This window comes from Haplochromis burtoni, unplaced genomic scaffold (assembly GCF_018398535.1).
Source record: "Haplochromis burtoni strain Fernald_Lab_line unplaced genomic scaffold, NCSU_Asbu1 Contig_156, whole genome shotgun sequence".
Classification (NCBI taxonomy): Eukaryota; Metazoa; Chordata; class Actinopteri; order Cichliformes; family Cichlidae; genus Haplochromis; species Haplochromis burtoni.
In genome coordinates, this window is record NW_024582517.1 from 1,124,116 (window position 1) to 1,137,826 (window position 13,711).

General features: G+C 41.2%; 1 protein-coding gene across 1 annotated transcript; it reads right to left on the reverse strand.

Annotated features, from left to right (window-relative positions):
* Positions 1-769: 769 nt before the first annotated feature.
* LOC102305207 (myosin heavy chain, fast skeletal muscle) lies at positions 770-13,697 on the reverse strand. The gene is made up of 40 exons (XM_005932252.3): positions 13,601-13,697; positions 13,118-13,333; positions 11,949-12,092; positions 11,705-11,861; positions 11,554-11,581; positions 11,348-11,459; positions 11,175-11,267; positions 11,013-11,076; positions 10,802-10,900; positions 10,593-10,696; positions 10,244-10,382; positions 10,024-10,142; positions 9,684-9,833; positions 9,361-9,531; positions 8,969-9,275; positions 8,739-8,809; positions 8,555-8,642; positions 7,153-7,270; positions 6,952-7,075; positions 6,685-6,821; positions 6,261-6,516; positions 5,936-6,178; positions 5,666-5,842; positions 5,430-5,575; positions 5,054-5,144; positions 4,554-4,943; positions 4,310-4,436; positions 4,088-4,206; positions 3,796-3,992; positions 3,531-3,714; positions 3,277-3,442; positions 2,827-2,951; positions 2,419-2,727; positions 2,121-2,324; positions 1,907-2,032; positions 1,623-1,793; positions 1,428-1,532; positions 1,234-1,329; positions 1,021-1,152; positions 770-912 (listed from the first exon to the last, which is right to left on the reverse strand). Exons 2-40 carry the CDS (start codon positions 13,319-13,321, stop codon positions 892-894), a joined length of 5,814 nt encoding a protein of 1,937 aa, XP_005932314.1. The 5' UTR covers positions 13,322-13,333; positions 13,601-13,697; the 3' UTR covers positions 770-891.
* Between the last annotated feature and the right edge of the window lie 14 nt (positions 13,698-13,711).

Sequence of the window (13,711 nt, forward strand, 5' to 3'; positions counted from 1 at the left end):
ATATATATGTGTGTGTGTGTGTGTGTGTGTGTATAAATAAAATAACACAGAGAAACCCCAACAATGAGACAATTCCTTATAAGCAAGCACTTAGTGACAGTAGGAAGGAAAAACTCCCTTTTAACAGGAAGAAACCTCTGGGAGAACCAGGCTGAGGGAGGGGCAGTCAACAGCTGTGACTGGTTGAGGGTGAAGGAAGACAGGACAAAAGACACACTGTTGAGAGCCACCGATTAATGGTAACTAATGATTAAATGCAGAGAGGTATATAAACACATAGAGAGTGAATAGGGTGAGTGAACAAAACACACTCTGTGCATCATGCGAAGAGCCCAGCAGCCTAGGCCTATTATAGTGTAACAATGTGAGGATTCAGGGTCACATGATCCAGCCCTAACTATAAGCTTTATAGTTAATAAAGGAAAACATTAAGCCTAATCTTAAAAGCAAGGTGGCTGTATGTCTCCTGAATCCAGACTGGGAGCCCGTTTCACAGAAGAGGGGCCTGAAAGCTGAAGCTGAATTTTGGACAAATCTGTTTGTGCCTTGAACAACTAAAAGCACACAAACTCTGTTGTTTGTGCTCTGTTAAATTTCTGTTTTTGAAAGGTGAAAATCCACATATGGAGACATGTAATCTTGTGTATGAATGCAGCTTCATGCTTTCACACTAGAACCAGACTGATAGGTTTACACAACAATAACCAGGGTGTTAGAGACTTTAAAAAGGTTCAGAGTCATTCAAAAATAAGAGCACAGAGACAAAAGGTGCATCAATCTAACTTTTATTGACTTTAGGTTGTCACAGCACTGTCACTTTGCTTATGTGAACAGCTAACAAGACAATCATATTGTATGATTTCTTGTTAATTTACAACCTTGATTTCTTCATCACTCCTCTGCTTCCTTGGTCTGAAATGACAAAACAGTGGCACTTAAAAATTTGGCTGGATAGTCTCGATTTTAACAGGATGAATATTTCTACAAATTTGATTCATGCTAGATCTTTTTTTTTTTTACCTTGACAATTTCACGACTCTTCGCCCTGAGTTTGTTAACTTGAGACTCAGCAATGTCAGCACGCTCCTGAGCTTCCTCCATTTCATGCTGCACCTTCCTGTACCTGCACAGGTGACTGTTGGCCTGCTCCTCCTGTAGAAGAAGCCACAGTGAAGTTAAACCCTGTGCACTGAGTTATACAAAGTGTGTTTCATGAGAATCAGGTCTACTTACAGCCTCCTCAGCCTGTCGCTTATAGGACTTCACTTTTAGCTGGAGCTTGTCCACCAGATCCTGAAGTCTGGCAATATTCTTCTTGTCCTCCTCCGTCTGTTGTAAAGCATTAATTAGTTATTCTGGTATAAATGTAATACTCATTTAAGCATGGTATTTTCATTACTGTGGTTTTGTAGTAGTAATCAGCTGACCTGATAGGTGAGCTCCTTTACTCTTCTCTCATATTTTCGCACTCCCTTGATAGCATCAGCGCTGCGCCTCTGTTCAGCATCAACTTCAGCCTCTAGTTCACGGACCTTGACAAAGGATGTATGCAGTTATTTTTAAAATATAAAATGTTTCCCCAGCTTACAGCGAATCAGTCAGATGGCTCTCATGAGACTCACCCTAGCCTCCAGTTTCTGGAGCTGCTTCTTGCCACCTTTCATGGCCAGGTTCTCAGCTTCATCAAGGCGGTGCTGCAGGTCCTTCACTGTCACCTCCAGGTTCTTCTTCATCCTCTCCAAATGAGCACTGGTGTCCTGCTCCTTCTTCAGCTCTTCTGCCATCATGGCAGCCTGAAATTTCATATCATATGTATTGTTGTAACTGTCATTTGTATTGTTGTACCAACTAATATAGTTGGTAGAGTAATGCTACTGCACTATAGACATTCATCAGGGTGGCTCACATCAGTGATGGCCTTCTTGGCCTTTTCTTCAGCATTTCTGGCCTCCTGGACAGCATCTTCCACTTCACCTTGAATCTGAATGAAATCAGCCTCCAGCTTCTTCTTGGTGTTGATAAGGCTGGTGTTCTGAAAGGAAATACAGGATAATGAATCACATATTTGGACTTTCACCCTTCAAATTATAAAAATATGAAGTTTTTGAATCGTAACTAACCTGAGAGTGCAGCAGTCCCACACGCTCGCTGGCATCAACCAGCTCCTGTTCAGCAATCTTGCGGCCTCTCTCTGTTTGCTCCAGTGCAGCTCTCAGCTCCTCGATCTCAGCCTGCATCAGGTTGTTTCTGCGCTCCACCATTGCAACCTGCTCCTTCATGTCTTCCTGGCTTCTAATGGCTTCATCAAGATGGAGCTGGGCATCCTGAAATGTGCGACATTAAGAGGTAACAGTACCCACTTTAAGCTACTTTTCAGATAATTTTAGAAAGTTCGGGCAAATCCTTCAGTGGACCCACCTTCAGCTGTCCCTGCACATTCCTCAGCTGTTTCTGGGATTCAGCTGCCTGGCGGTTGGCATGCCTCAGCTGAATCTCCATCTCATTCAGGTCTCCCTCCATCTTCTTCTTGATTCTCAGGGCATCATTCCTGCTCCTGACCTCAGCATCCAGAGTGGTTTGCATGGACTCGATCACTCTCTGGCTGTTCCTCTTGATCTGTTCAATCTCCTCGTCCTTCTCTGCAATCTTCCTGTCAACTTCACTCTTGACTTGGGTCAGCTCAAGCTGAATGCGGAGGATCTTGGATTCCTCGTGCTCCAGAGTAGCCTTTGAAAAATAAAATATTTACCATGTAGCTCCAGGATCATTAAAATTGAATTGTGCTGATTGGAGAGTAGTTTTTTTTTTTTTTTTATCAAACAGTACCTCTGCCTCTTCAAGTGAAGTCTGGAGTTCAGACTTCTCTGTTTCTACAGTCTTTTTCGCTTTTTCCAGTTCATGAATGGTTTTTCCACCCTCACTGATTTGCTCAGTTAGATCAGAGATCTCCTCTGTAAGATAATAAAGAATAATCAGTTTAAAGTTTAAGCAGAATTCATTATTTTGTTTACTTTTGGTGGATCTTAATGTCTAATAAATGCAAACTTGCATTGATTGTAGCGTACAGTATAACATTTGTAAGACTTAAATCTCTGAGCAGTAGTGTGGGTCACCATCGCTTCTTCTAACATAAAATACATGAAACAATATTAGAAATGGGGTAAAATTCCTTGGGTATAATAATTGAAATACGTTATAAAAACGTTAAAATTTTGCACAGTTAGCTTACTGTCTGGTATTTTTGTTAGTTGACTGAATATCTAAAGCTTTGCATACGTTGCAGGTTCTTGTTCTCCCTCTTCAAGGTCTCCAGGTGATCAAGAGCTTCCTCATATGAATTCTTCATCTTAAACAGCTCAGTGCTGAGAGAACGAGCTTCTTTTTGAGATCCCTCTAGTTCTGCTTGGGTTTCTTCATACTTCTGCTTCCACTCAGCAAGAATCTTAGATATAAGGCAGACCCATGTATTTGCATAATTCATGATTCATTAGCTTTGATTAAAATAAATAACTCAAAAATGAAAATGGTACCTTGTCAAAGTTTCTCTGCTTCTTGTCAAGGTTAGCAGCCAGAGCATTAGCTCTCTCCACGTCGATCATCAGGTCCTCCACTTCACCCTGCAGTCTCTGTTTGGTCTTTTCCAGAGAGGCACATTTTGCATTCACAGCTTCGATGGACTCCTCTGCATCCTGGAGACGCTGGGCGAGCTTTTTCCTGTTAACGATTAGTTAACAGACTTTATATTCTATTATAAACATAGTTTGCGATAGGACGAAACTAAAACCGACGACTTACTTTGCCTCCTCCAGCTCCTCAGTGCGCTGAATAGCATCGGTTTCATATTTGGTCCTCCACTGAGCCACCTCGCTGTTTGCTTTGGATAATGCACGCTGCAGCTCAGCTTTGGCCTCCTGTTCCTCCTCATACTGCTCTCTGAGGAGGTCGCAGTCATGACGAGCTGACTGGACAGCATGAGCCAGGGCGTTCTTGGCCTTACAGAAAATTGGAAAAAATTATTTAATTTATTAACTTAAATTGTGGTTTAATCAGCTCCGGGGTAGTGCAGGTGTTTTTAATGTGCACTTACTTTAACTTCCTCTTCAATGTGCCTCTTTAGCTCTTCAATCTGCTGAGTGTAAGCCTGCTTGCTCCTTGTCAGCTGAGAGATCAGGGCTTCCTTCTCCTCCAGTTGGCGAGCGATTTCACCTAAGGTGAGACAGAAAAAAAAGAAAAGAAAGAAAAAAACAATCCACATTTGAATATGATCATATATCGAATGAAAAAATAGCTAAAAAATTAGTTTTCCCACCATTTTCCGTTTGAAGCCTTGCCCTTTGCACCCCAATGTCATTCAGTTGCCGCACATGTTCATCATTTTTGGTCTTCAGCTCACTCAGCTGATCCTCCAGTGAGCGACACATTTTCTCCAGATTTGCCTGAAATGAACAAAAGCTGCAATAATCTAAAGTAATGGACACAAGAGCCAAATGTAAACGAACATAAGGTTAAATGTATGTTTTCTCTTGCTTGTCAAATGTTTTACTTTATCGTACCTTGGCTTTAGCGATGGCCTCCATGTTGCTTGTGAGGTCATCAATCTCCATCTTGTACTCGCTTTTCTCTTTCTCCAGCTTCTGTTTGACTCTCTGCAGGTTATCAATCTGCTCTCCTAGCTCGGCCACGCTGTCAGCCTGCTTCTTGCGGAGGGCTGCGGCGGTGGCTTCGTGCTGCAGGGTGGCCTCTTCGAGATCACGCCGCAGCTTCTGAAACTCGGCCTCGCGCTTCTTGTTCATCTCAATCTGAACAGAAGTGGCCCCGCCAGCTTCCTCGAGCCGCTCACTGATCTCCTCCAGCTCTCTGGAGAGATCAGACCTCTGCTTCTCCACCTTGGCCCGAGCAGCACGTTCAGCTTCAATCTCCTCCTCAAGCTCCTCAATACGAGCCTATAATTTACATGTTGAAAGAAACAGACATCTAATCAAAATGTAATAATAAAGCTGAATATACTTGTTACTTGTAATAGACTTGGCAGCTTGCTGTCAGATACACCAACCTGCAGTTCTTTGATCTTTTTCTGAAGCTGAGCAGAAAGAGACTGCTCATCCTCAATCTTGTTCAGAAGCTGGCTTATTTCAAAATCCTTCCTGTGGGGAAAAGTTCAAACCAAATTTTACATCCACATTTTTTATTTATTTATTTTTATTCTTGAAATAGGTAACCCTCATTCTGACTGCTGATTTTTACACTGAAATAGAGAGTTTTTGTTTTTTCACTTTTGCGGAAGTGGGCGAACCGTTCTGTTTTTATTATGATTTGTTTTTCAGTAACATATGCTGGTTGGTTGGGAAATGATCTTTAGCGTTGCTGCTGTCTGCTAAACAAATGCAGTTATATTAGATACTAAATTTGATTAATTGCATTTTGCTTACTTCTTTATTTTCTCATCAGATTGCTGCTTATCATTCTCCAGATCCATGATGGTTTCTTGGGCCAGTTTAAGGTCACCTTCAAGCTTTCTTTTAGCCCGCTCAAGGTCCATGCGAAGCTTCTTTTCTTGCTCCAGGGAACCTTCAAGCTGTGTAAAACAAGATAAGATTTTATTTTGGTTTTGAGATTTTTGGGGTTTATAGTTTATTTTCAAGGAAACTCAAATTCCTATACTCACATCGTCCACTTGCTGCTCCAGCTTGGTCTTGGCCTTCGTCAGACTGTTAACTTTGTCTTCCTCTGCCTGCAGGTCATCAAGGACCTGCTGATGGGCCTCTTGGAGGGCTTTCTTTTCTTTGCTCAACTTGGCAATTGTCTCATCTTGGGAAGTCATTTCCTCAACCAGGTTTTTAACCTATATTGACAGTATTTTAAAAAAACCCAAAAAACAACGTCTTTGCAGTTTGCAAACAATTTGACCTCAAAGCCTTGAGACTGATGCACCAACCTTGTTCTCAGTGGCATGTTTCTCCTTTTCCACTTTGGCCAGGGTCAGCTCCAAGTCATCAATATCCTTCTTCAGCTCAGAGCACTCGTCCTCCAGCTTCCTCTTCTTTGCAGTCAGCTCAGCGTTCATTTCCTCCTCATCCTCCAGTCTCTCAGCTGTCTCTTTGAGTCTGGCCTCGAGCTGGATTTTTGCTTTAATGAGCCCCTCACACCTTTCCTCTGCATCAGCAAGGCTTTCACCTTCCTAAATTGATAGTAATATACAAATGGATTAAGATTTCCTTATTCATAAAGACAGTTCAAATTCCTTTGTTATTTTAACATACCGCTTGAATTTGGATCTGCAAGTCATTCTTCTCCTGTAGGAGAGTAACCATCTTCTCTTCCAGCTCTTTCTTCTTAGCCAGAGCCTTTGCCAGATCCTCTTTGGTCTTTTCAAAGTCCACTTTCATTGCGGCCATCTCTTTCTCCGTCTCTGCACTCTTCAGCAGAGGCTTAATCTTGAAGTACAACTTCATCCAAGGCCAGGTTTTGACATTCATGAATGCACGGATGTTGTACTGGATGGAGTAAATTGCCTCCCTGAGGATAGAAGATTGAGAAAAATTGGTATTTTTAGATCTGAAAAACTGTAAGAAAAACTATGGGCTGAACCAGAAAGAAAAAAATTAGCGCAGAAATTACATTGAAGTTGTCATCTGCATTTGTAAAAATCCCCTTTGGTGTGTAAAGCTACTATGCCTACAGTACCTGCGTTCCATCATCTTGACAAACTCTCTCCTCATGAGGAAACCTCTGCAGAGAGCCTGCGTCATTGTGACAAGGATAGCGAGTTTTTCATCACGCATCTCCTCCAATAGACCCAGGAGACCAGCTTTGAAGAACACCTGAAAAATAGTCATACAGAGCACATACAGCATTGTCAAAAGCAAAATTGTAATACCTGCTTAAAGTATCCTGATTTAGCAGCAGTTTATTTAAAATACCAACAAAAGTTTGCATTTTTTGTTACTGTACCTTTGTGTGGCCAAACTTGTACTGTGTATGGTCAACATCAATGGAGCCCAAGAGTTTCTCTGAGGCCTTCTTGTTGTCGATGAACTGTCCCTCAGGGATGACACTGGCATTCAACACTTTGTATCTGATTGGGGGTACATGATGAATTAAGGAGAAGTTGATCTTTAGATTGTGGCAAATGTCTTTATTCTTAGTAATCACCTCTGCTTGAAGTCACCGTAGACGATTCTGCTGGGGAACCCTTTCCTGCAGATCCTGATCCCCTCCAGCACACCGTTACACCTTAGCTGGTGGATGACCAGGAAGTTCTCCATGAGACCTTAAACCCATATTAAATTCAGTCATGTACATGGCATTACATTTACCTTAAAATGCATTGTCAAAGGAGCTTGCAAAGAAAAGCGTCTGGACTTCTTTAAGTTACTTGAAGACGTTTCACATTGAAGAGAACGGCAACCTCAACATCGAAGTTTACCGGAAGCCCACACACACGGACCAGTACCTCCTCTTTGACTCCCATCACCCTCTGGAACACAAACTTGGAGTAATTAGGACCCTACACCACCGGGCAGAACATGTTCCCTCTAAGCCTGAAGGAAAAAAGAAGGAACACACACATGTAAAGGAAGCACTCAAAACGTGCGGCTATCCTAAATGGGCGTTCTTAAAGTCAGCAAAGAGGCACAGAAAAGAAGACCAGACACCAGCGAGGGAGGATAAGAAGGACAGACGCAACAACATTGTCATCCCCTATGTAGCCGGTGTATCAGAAAAACTCAGGAGAGTTTTCTCCAAGCATGACATCCCGGTGTATTTCAGACCCAGCAACACCTCAGACAAAACTGGTTCACCCGAAAGACAAAACGCCAAAACACAACTTAACAATGTGGTGTATGCTGTACAGTGCAGCGAGGAATGCCCAGACCTCTACATTGGAGAGACCAAACAGCCACTTCACAAGCGCATGGCACAACACAGAAGAGCCACCTCCACAGGACAAGACTCAGCAGTCCATCTGCATCTTAAGGATAAAGGACACTCTTTCGAGGATGCCAATGTTCACATTTTGGACAGAGAGGACAGATGGTTTGAAAGAGGAGTGAAAGAAGCCATCTATGTCCACTGTGAGCGACCATCTTTGAACAGAGGCGGGGGTTTACGACACCAACTCTCTGCCATCTATAATCCAGTTTTGAGATCCCTTCCCAGACGCCTTAACGCCCACTCACATCCTGGGCCATCTGACCTCAGGAATTCACATGATAAGGTGGGGCCAGGTTTCACAATGAACTCACCCGAAACTCTGGCTGATTGGGACCCACACCCAGTTTCACACCTTGGCTCAGGCGATTAGAGGATCATCAGGGGGTTCTTTTGTCCCTCTGTGGGGGGTTACTCCCACTAGGTTTATATCTGGGACTCTCCACCATTTGACCTTAGAACTGAAGAAGCTTCTTGGATGAGAGGTGAAACGTCTTCAAGTAACTTAAAGAAGTCCAGAAGCTTTTCTTTGCAAGCTCCTTTGACTACGATGACCTGGATGACTGAGAACCTTCACAGACCTTAAAATGCATTAATTTACATTATTGTTACCAGTCTTTACCAGGAGTTTTTGATTCATTTGGAATGAGACAGCGTACAAAATGAGGATGAGTGCTCCTTAAGTTCGTCATCAGCTTGCCCAGATTCTCCTAAAATATGAAAATATTCAAATTTTCACATGATGGAAAGTAAACCCTGGATGCTACCTACGCATCTGAGGAAAAAAATAATATTTTTATGCTTACCCTGAACAGAGCAGATACAGTCTGAAAAGACCCACCCTTTTTCTTGCCACCTTTCTTTCCACCTCCCTCAGCTGAAACATTAAATGTCAGATATAAACTTAAATGACTTTAAATATAATTTTTTATTTTATAATGTAATTATTTTTCTGTTCTGTACTAAATCTGATCATTTTGAAATATAATGAAAACAATGGAAACTCTGAATTCTGTCCTAAAAATATGATCATCACCTTCTGCAGAGGCATGTGACGCATACAGGAAAGCCAACAGCTTTGTTGAAGACTTCTGGTAGAGCTGTACCACAGAGTCGTTTAGGGGGTCTTTGTTCTTCTCCAGCCAGCCATTAACATTGTAGTCAACAGTACCAGCATAGTGAACCAGGGAGAAGTGGGCCTCAGCTTTGCCTTTGGCAGGCTTTGGTTTCTGGAAGGGGGCACTTTTGCCAACATGCTGGTCATAGAGTTTGTTCTTGAAGGTTATGTCTGTTGCCTTGGGGACAATGCACTCCTCTTCAAGGATGGAGAAGATGCCCATTGGCTGCCATGATGAAAGAAGCATAAAAAAACAGTTTCAAGTTGTTTTCTATTGTTTTATGTGTGCAAATGGACAGCACACGGCTCACCTTCTCAATAAGCTCAATGCAGGCAGCCAAGTCCATACCAAAGTCAATGAACTCCCATTCAATGCCCTCTTTCTTGTACTCTTCTTGCTCCAGGACAAACATGTGATGGTTGAAAAACTGTTGCAGTTTTTCATTGGTGAAGTTGATGCACAGCTGTTCCAGGCTGTTGAACTGAAAAAATACAGATAAGGTCAGCAAGCGCACCCAAAACAAGACTGTGCTTTTATTCTTGACATACCCTAAACCCTGAACTGTTTTGAAAATGTTTTGCATAATTAGCAACATGAACATAAGACTATGCAGTGTTAGTTCTGCATACTTACATCAAAAATTTCAAACCCAGCAATGTCCAGGACACCAATAAAATAGCTTCTTGACTGCTTTGTGTCCAACATCTCGTTGATTCTGACGACCATCCACAAGAACATTTTCTCATAGACGGACTTTGAGAGAGCATTGACGGAATTGTTGACCTGATTTTGAAGTGAAGGGATATTGATTTTATCATTAGTGGTTATAAATTTAAGAATAGTGCCATTGTAACCTATTGGTAAAAAAAAAAGCCTTATCAATATGTATTAGTGTCTTGAAGGGTTTGGTTTAAAGACACTGTCTTACAGGAAATCATTTGTTATTTGTGTGTTTTCTTTGTAACAGCTGTACCTGAGGAACAGTTTGACCTTTGGTCACATACTCGTTCCCAACCTTCACTCTCGGGTAGCACAGTGCTTTTAGCAAATCAGCCGAGTTCAGACCCATGAGGTAGGCGATTTTATCTGCAACTATATGAACACAAATTCATAAATAAATAAACCTCTACCTCAAAGGTCCTCTTTCAAGTGACAAAATCAGCAGTGCTTAAAGTGCACAATGTTCTTCATACCCTCAGTGCCATCTGGCTCAGCCTGCTCTTCTCGCTGCTTCTGCTTGAACTTCATGTTTCCGTGATGCATCACAGCTCCGGTCAGTTTATACATGCTAATTTTCTCGTCTGCGGTGAAGCCCAGGATGTCAATGGCAGTCTGTGAAATGATGAATAAGTTTTAATAAGCACAAACAGAACCCATTATATTTTAATGTAAAATAGAAAGCTGTTTTTGATTCAGCATTTATTACATTATTAATTCAAACTCCCCATTAACAAAGCCGAACATCAATATGATGAGCTTCATGGAGTTCTGTTTATATAGTTATTAATATTAGTGAAAGGTCGTGAGTGAAGCTGTTCTTACATCAGTAGCGATGAATTCTTCAACGTCATTGATACTCGTGACAGTGATTTCACCCTGACTGATCATGGGATAGTCGTATGGGTTTGTGGTGATCAGGAGAGCCTCTAAATGAGAAAAACAAAATACATAAAACATAATTATATATATATATATATATATATAAACACTATATTTTGTTTTTTGGTGTCATTTTGGTATAATTCTCTAACCGATGAGCTCAGGTTTGTGGCCCGTTGTGAGCTGATAGAAGATATGGTAGCTCCTCTCAGCAGAGAGCTGGAACGTCACTCGAGACTTCTCCAGCAGATCTGTACAGATTTAAGTTTCGTGGTTATCACAAATCTTCCTTGTAGCAGTCAAAGCAGTCTGATAATTCCCTCAAAAATAAATACATAGGTAAAACCAAAACAAAAATCATACATGTTTCAATATCAGCTGAAGCCAGTTTTCCAGTTGTCCCAAAGTGAATTCTGATAAATTTTCCCTAAGCAGGAGAATAATGTTTCAATTATAAATGCAACAGTGAACATGAACTGTGAATTTTTACCACAGAATTAAGGTAAAATCACCAAAATAACTTACAAAACGTGAAGAATTGTCATTCCTCACAGTCTTGGCATTACCATAAGCTTCCAACAGTGGGTTTGCTGCAATGATTTGGTCTTCCAGTGACCCCTAAAGACACCGTTCATGAGCTGTGAGTACAGGAATTCTTTGATTGATTTTTAGATCTCATATTTTGCAACTTCATCTACCTGCATTTTGCCGGGAACTTGCTCGGTTTTCTTTCCTCCAGCCACTGCAATTGTTGCAAAGTACTGGATGACACGTTTTGTGTTGACAGTCTTTCCTGCACCAGATTCTCCACTGGTTAGAGTAAGGAGTTTTAGAGTTGTAATTTCGATATTGCAAATAATACTTTTGGAAATGCTCATCATATAAAAGCATGCTTTGTACTTACGTAATCAGGATGGACTGATTTTCTCTGTCTGTAAGAGACCAAAATCATCAAGCTAAAATAATTCGTTCACTTTTGAATTGCAGCTGTTTTATTTCTGAACTGTAGCTTACAAAATGATCAGGACACATTGTATCTTAAAAAGGTTTATTACCTTGGAGCATGAACTGATAGGCGTTATCAGAGATGGAGAAGATGTGGGGTGGAGCCTCAATTCTCTTCTTGCCCCTGTATCCTGCTACAACCATTGAATCATACACTGGGAGCCACTTGTAGGGGTTCACAGTGACGCAGAACAGCCCAGAGTAGGTCTGTGGAGTCAGAGAGGATCATTTATGATGCAGATCTTCCTTTTGTCGTGAGCACGAGTATCAGCTATGGAGTTCTGATCAACTCACGTAGATCATCCATGCTGCATAGCGCTCTTTGAGGTTATACAGCACAGAAGGCTCACTGAGGTGGGTCATCATGGCCATGTCCTCAATCTTATCGAATTTGGGAGGGTTCATTGGGAAGACTTCATCTTCTTTCACAGTGATAGTCTGCCAAAGAAGGCACAAATGTAAATTCAGATAGAATTAAGCAGTTTTTGTCTAACTTGTGATATTTGTTTTTAATCTTGTTTGTTTTATTCTCATTCTTATTTCGAATTATTCATTTGGCCTTCTGATCAGTTTTTGACTGTGGAATACATCCAAATGGGTCCAAAAAGCTACTTTGTCTTAGTCTACTTTGCACAAGGTTGTATTTCAGATTTAATATGTGGCAAGAATGGCATTGTCAGAATGAATCGGACAATGCTATTCTTGCCACACTCATTCACCCATTAAGCTGTGACAGTTAACAGTACTTGGCTTTTGTTACTCTTCAAGTAGTTCATGCAAAGATTTTGCTGTCTGTTTTGTTCACAGCGATGAAAACCGGAGGTTTTACCGTATCTCAGAAGAAAGGAGTGCTAGTATTCTTTGGTGTATTTTTAGTGATTCAAGTCTGGTGTCAAACAACTTTGAACTTTATCAACAGTGAAATTCTGGGTATGTCTGGCCTTGTTCTTTCTGTTCTTCTTCCTTCTGAGAAGGAGGAAGAACAAAACTTCTGCATTTTATTTTTGGTTTGTTTGTTGTTGCTGTTGTTGTTTTTTACAACACCAGCTTGGTTCAACTCCAAAGGAAATTCACATCACTGGCTTGAATTGAACCAAGTGAAACTTTCAGTCTAACCATTATGCTGAGAAAAGCCCCTTCTTTCTTACCATAACAACTTGAGTTATGACATTTTCACTCAGTTGTGATGCCATGTTTTCTGCTATCATGTGGTGAAGAATGGCTTCAGGGTATCTCACAAGTTTAAATTTGATTGCTGAAAAGAGTTTGTCAGATTCTGAAAATTCCAAATATATCTTACATGTCATGACTTCTTGTGTTACATGTAAATATACCCAAACCTCTCTGGTTTCAGATATTTGGACCATGCTACATATAGTTAACATATCCATATAGTTATTCATAACTTGAGCAGTCTGAATTCACATTTGAAGCTGCACAAATTCAAGTGTCACTACTCTCACCTTCCCGCACAGAGTCTCCACGGTGGCTTTGCCGCCCTCTCTCTTAATAAGTTTCCCCTTGAGGTACATTTCCTTGGGCTCACTCACGAAGTATGCTGTTTTAGCATCAAATGGAATATTTTGAGCTTCAATGCGCTCTCTTTCTGGCTTGCGGAGAAACATAGCCGCCGCGCCAAAACACTCCATCTCTGCGTCCCCACTCATGATGACCCTTTACTGCAAGTGAGGAAACAAGAGAGGAGTCATTCATCTTATTTGTCAGCAGTGTATATATTACATATATTCACACTCTTATAGCTACCTATACAGTCAAACATGCTATTCCTTTAAGAAGAGAAGGCTTGAGAGTAGCTACTCTCAGAGTAGCTACTCTCAAGCCAGGGATTCAATAAGTACCAACAAGAGATGCTCATAAAGATCCGCTCTTGTGTCTGTCCTACTCATGCACTGGTACTCTTGATCACGAAAACTGATCACATTTACCTTGGAGGACACCAGATGAGAAATGGGTATTCCTGTCAGACTTCACTGCAGACTTCTGAAATAAGGAACAAAGATTCACAAATTAGACAGTTAAGTCAGTGGTTCTTTGTT

Bases quoted from the DNA above. Each gene is read 5' to 3' on its own strand.
- LOC102305207 (XM_005932252.3), bottom strand. From the start codon at position 13,321: ATGAGTGGGGACGCAGAGATGGAGTGTTTTGGCGCGGCGGCTATGTTT. The intron at 10,901-11,012 runs GTATGATTTTTG...AAATCTGTACAG, and splicing joins TTCAGCTGATATTGAAACAT to ATCTGCTGGAGAAGTCTCGA. The intron at 2,325-2,418 runs GTGGGTCCACTG...CGCACATTTCAG, and splicing joins ATGTGCAGGGACAGCTGAAG to GATGCCCAGCTCCATCTTGA.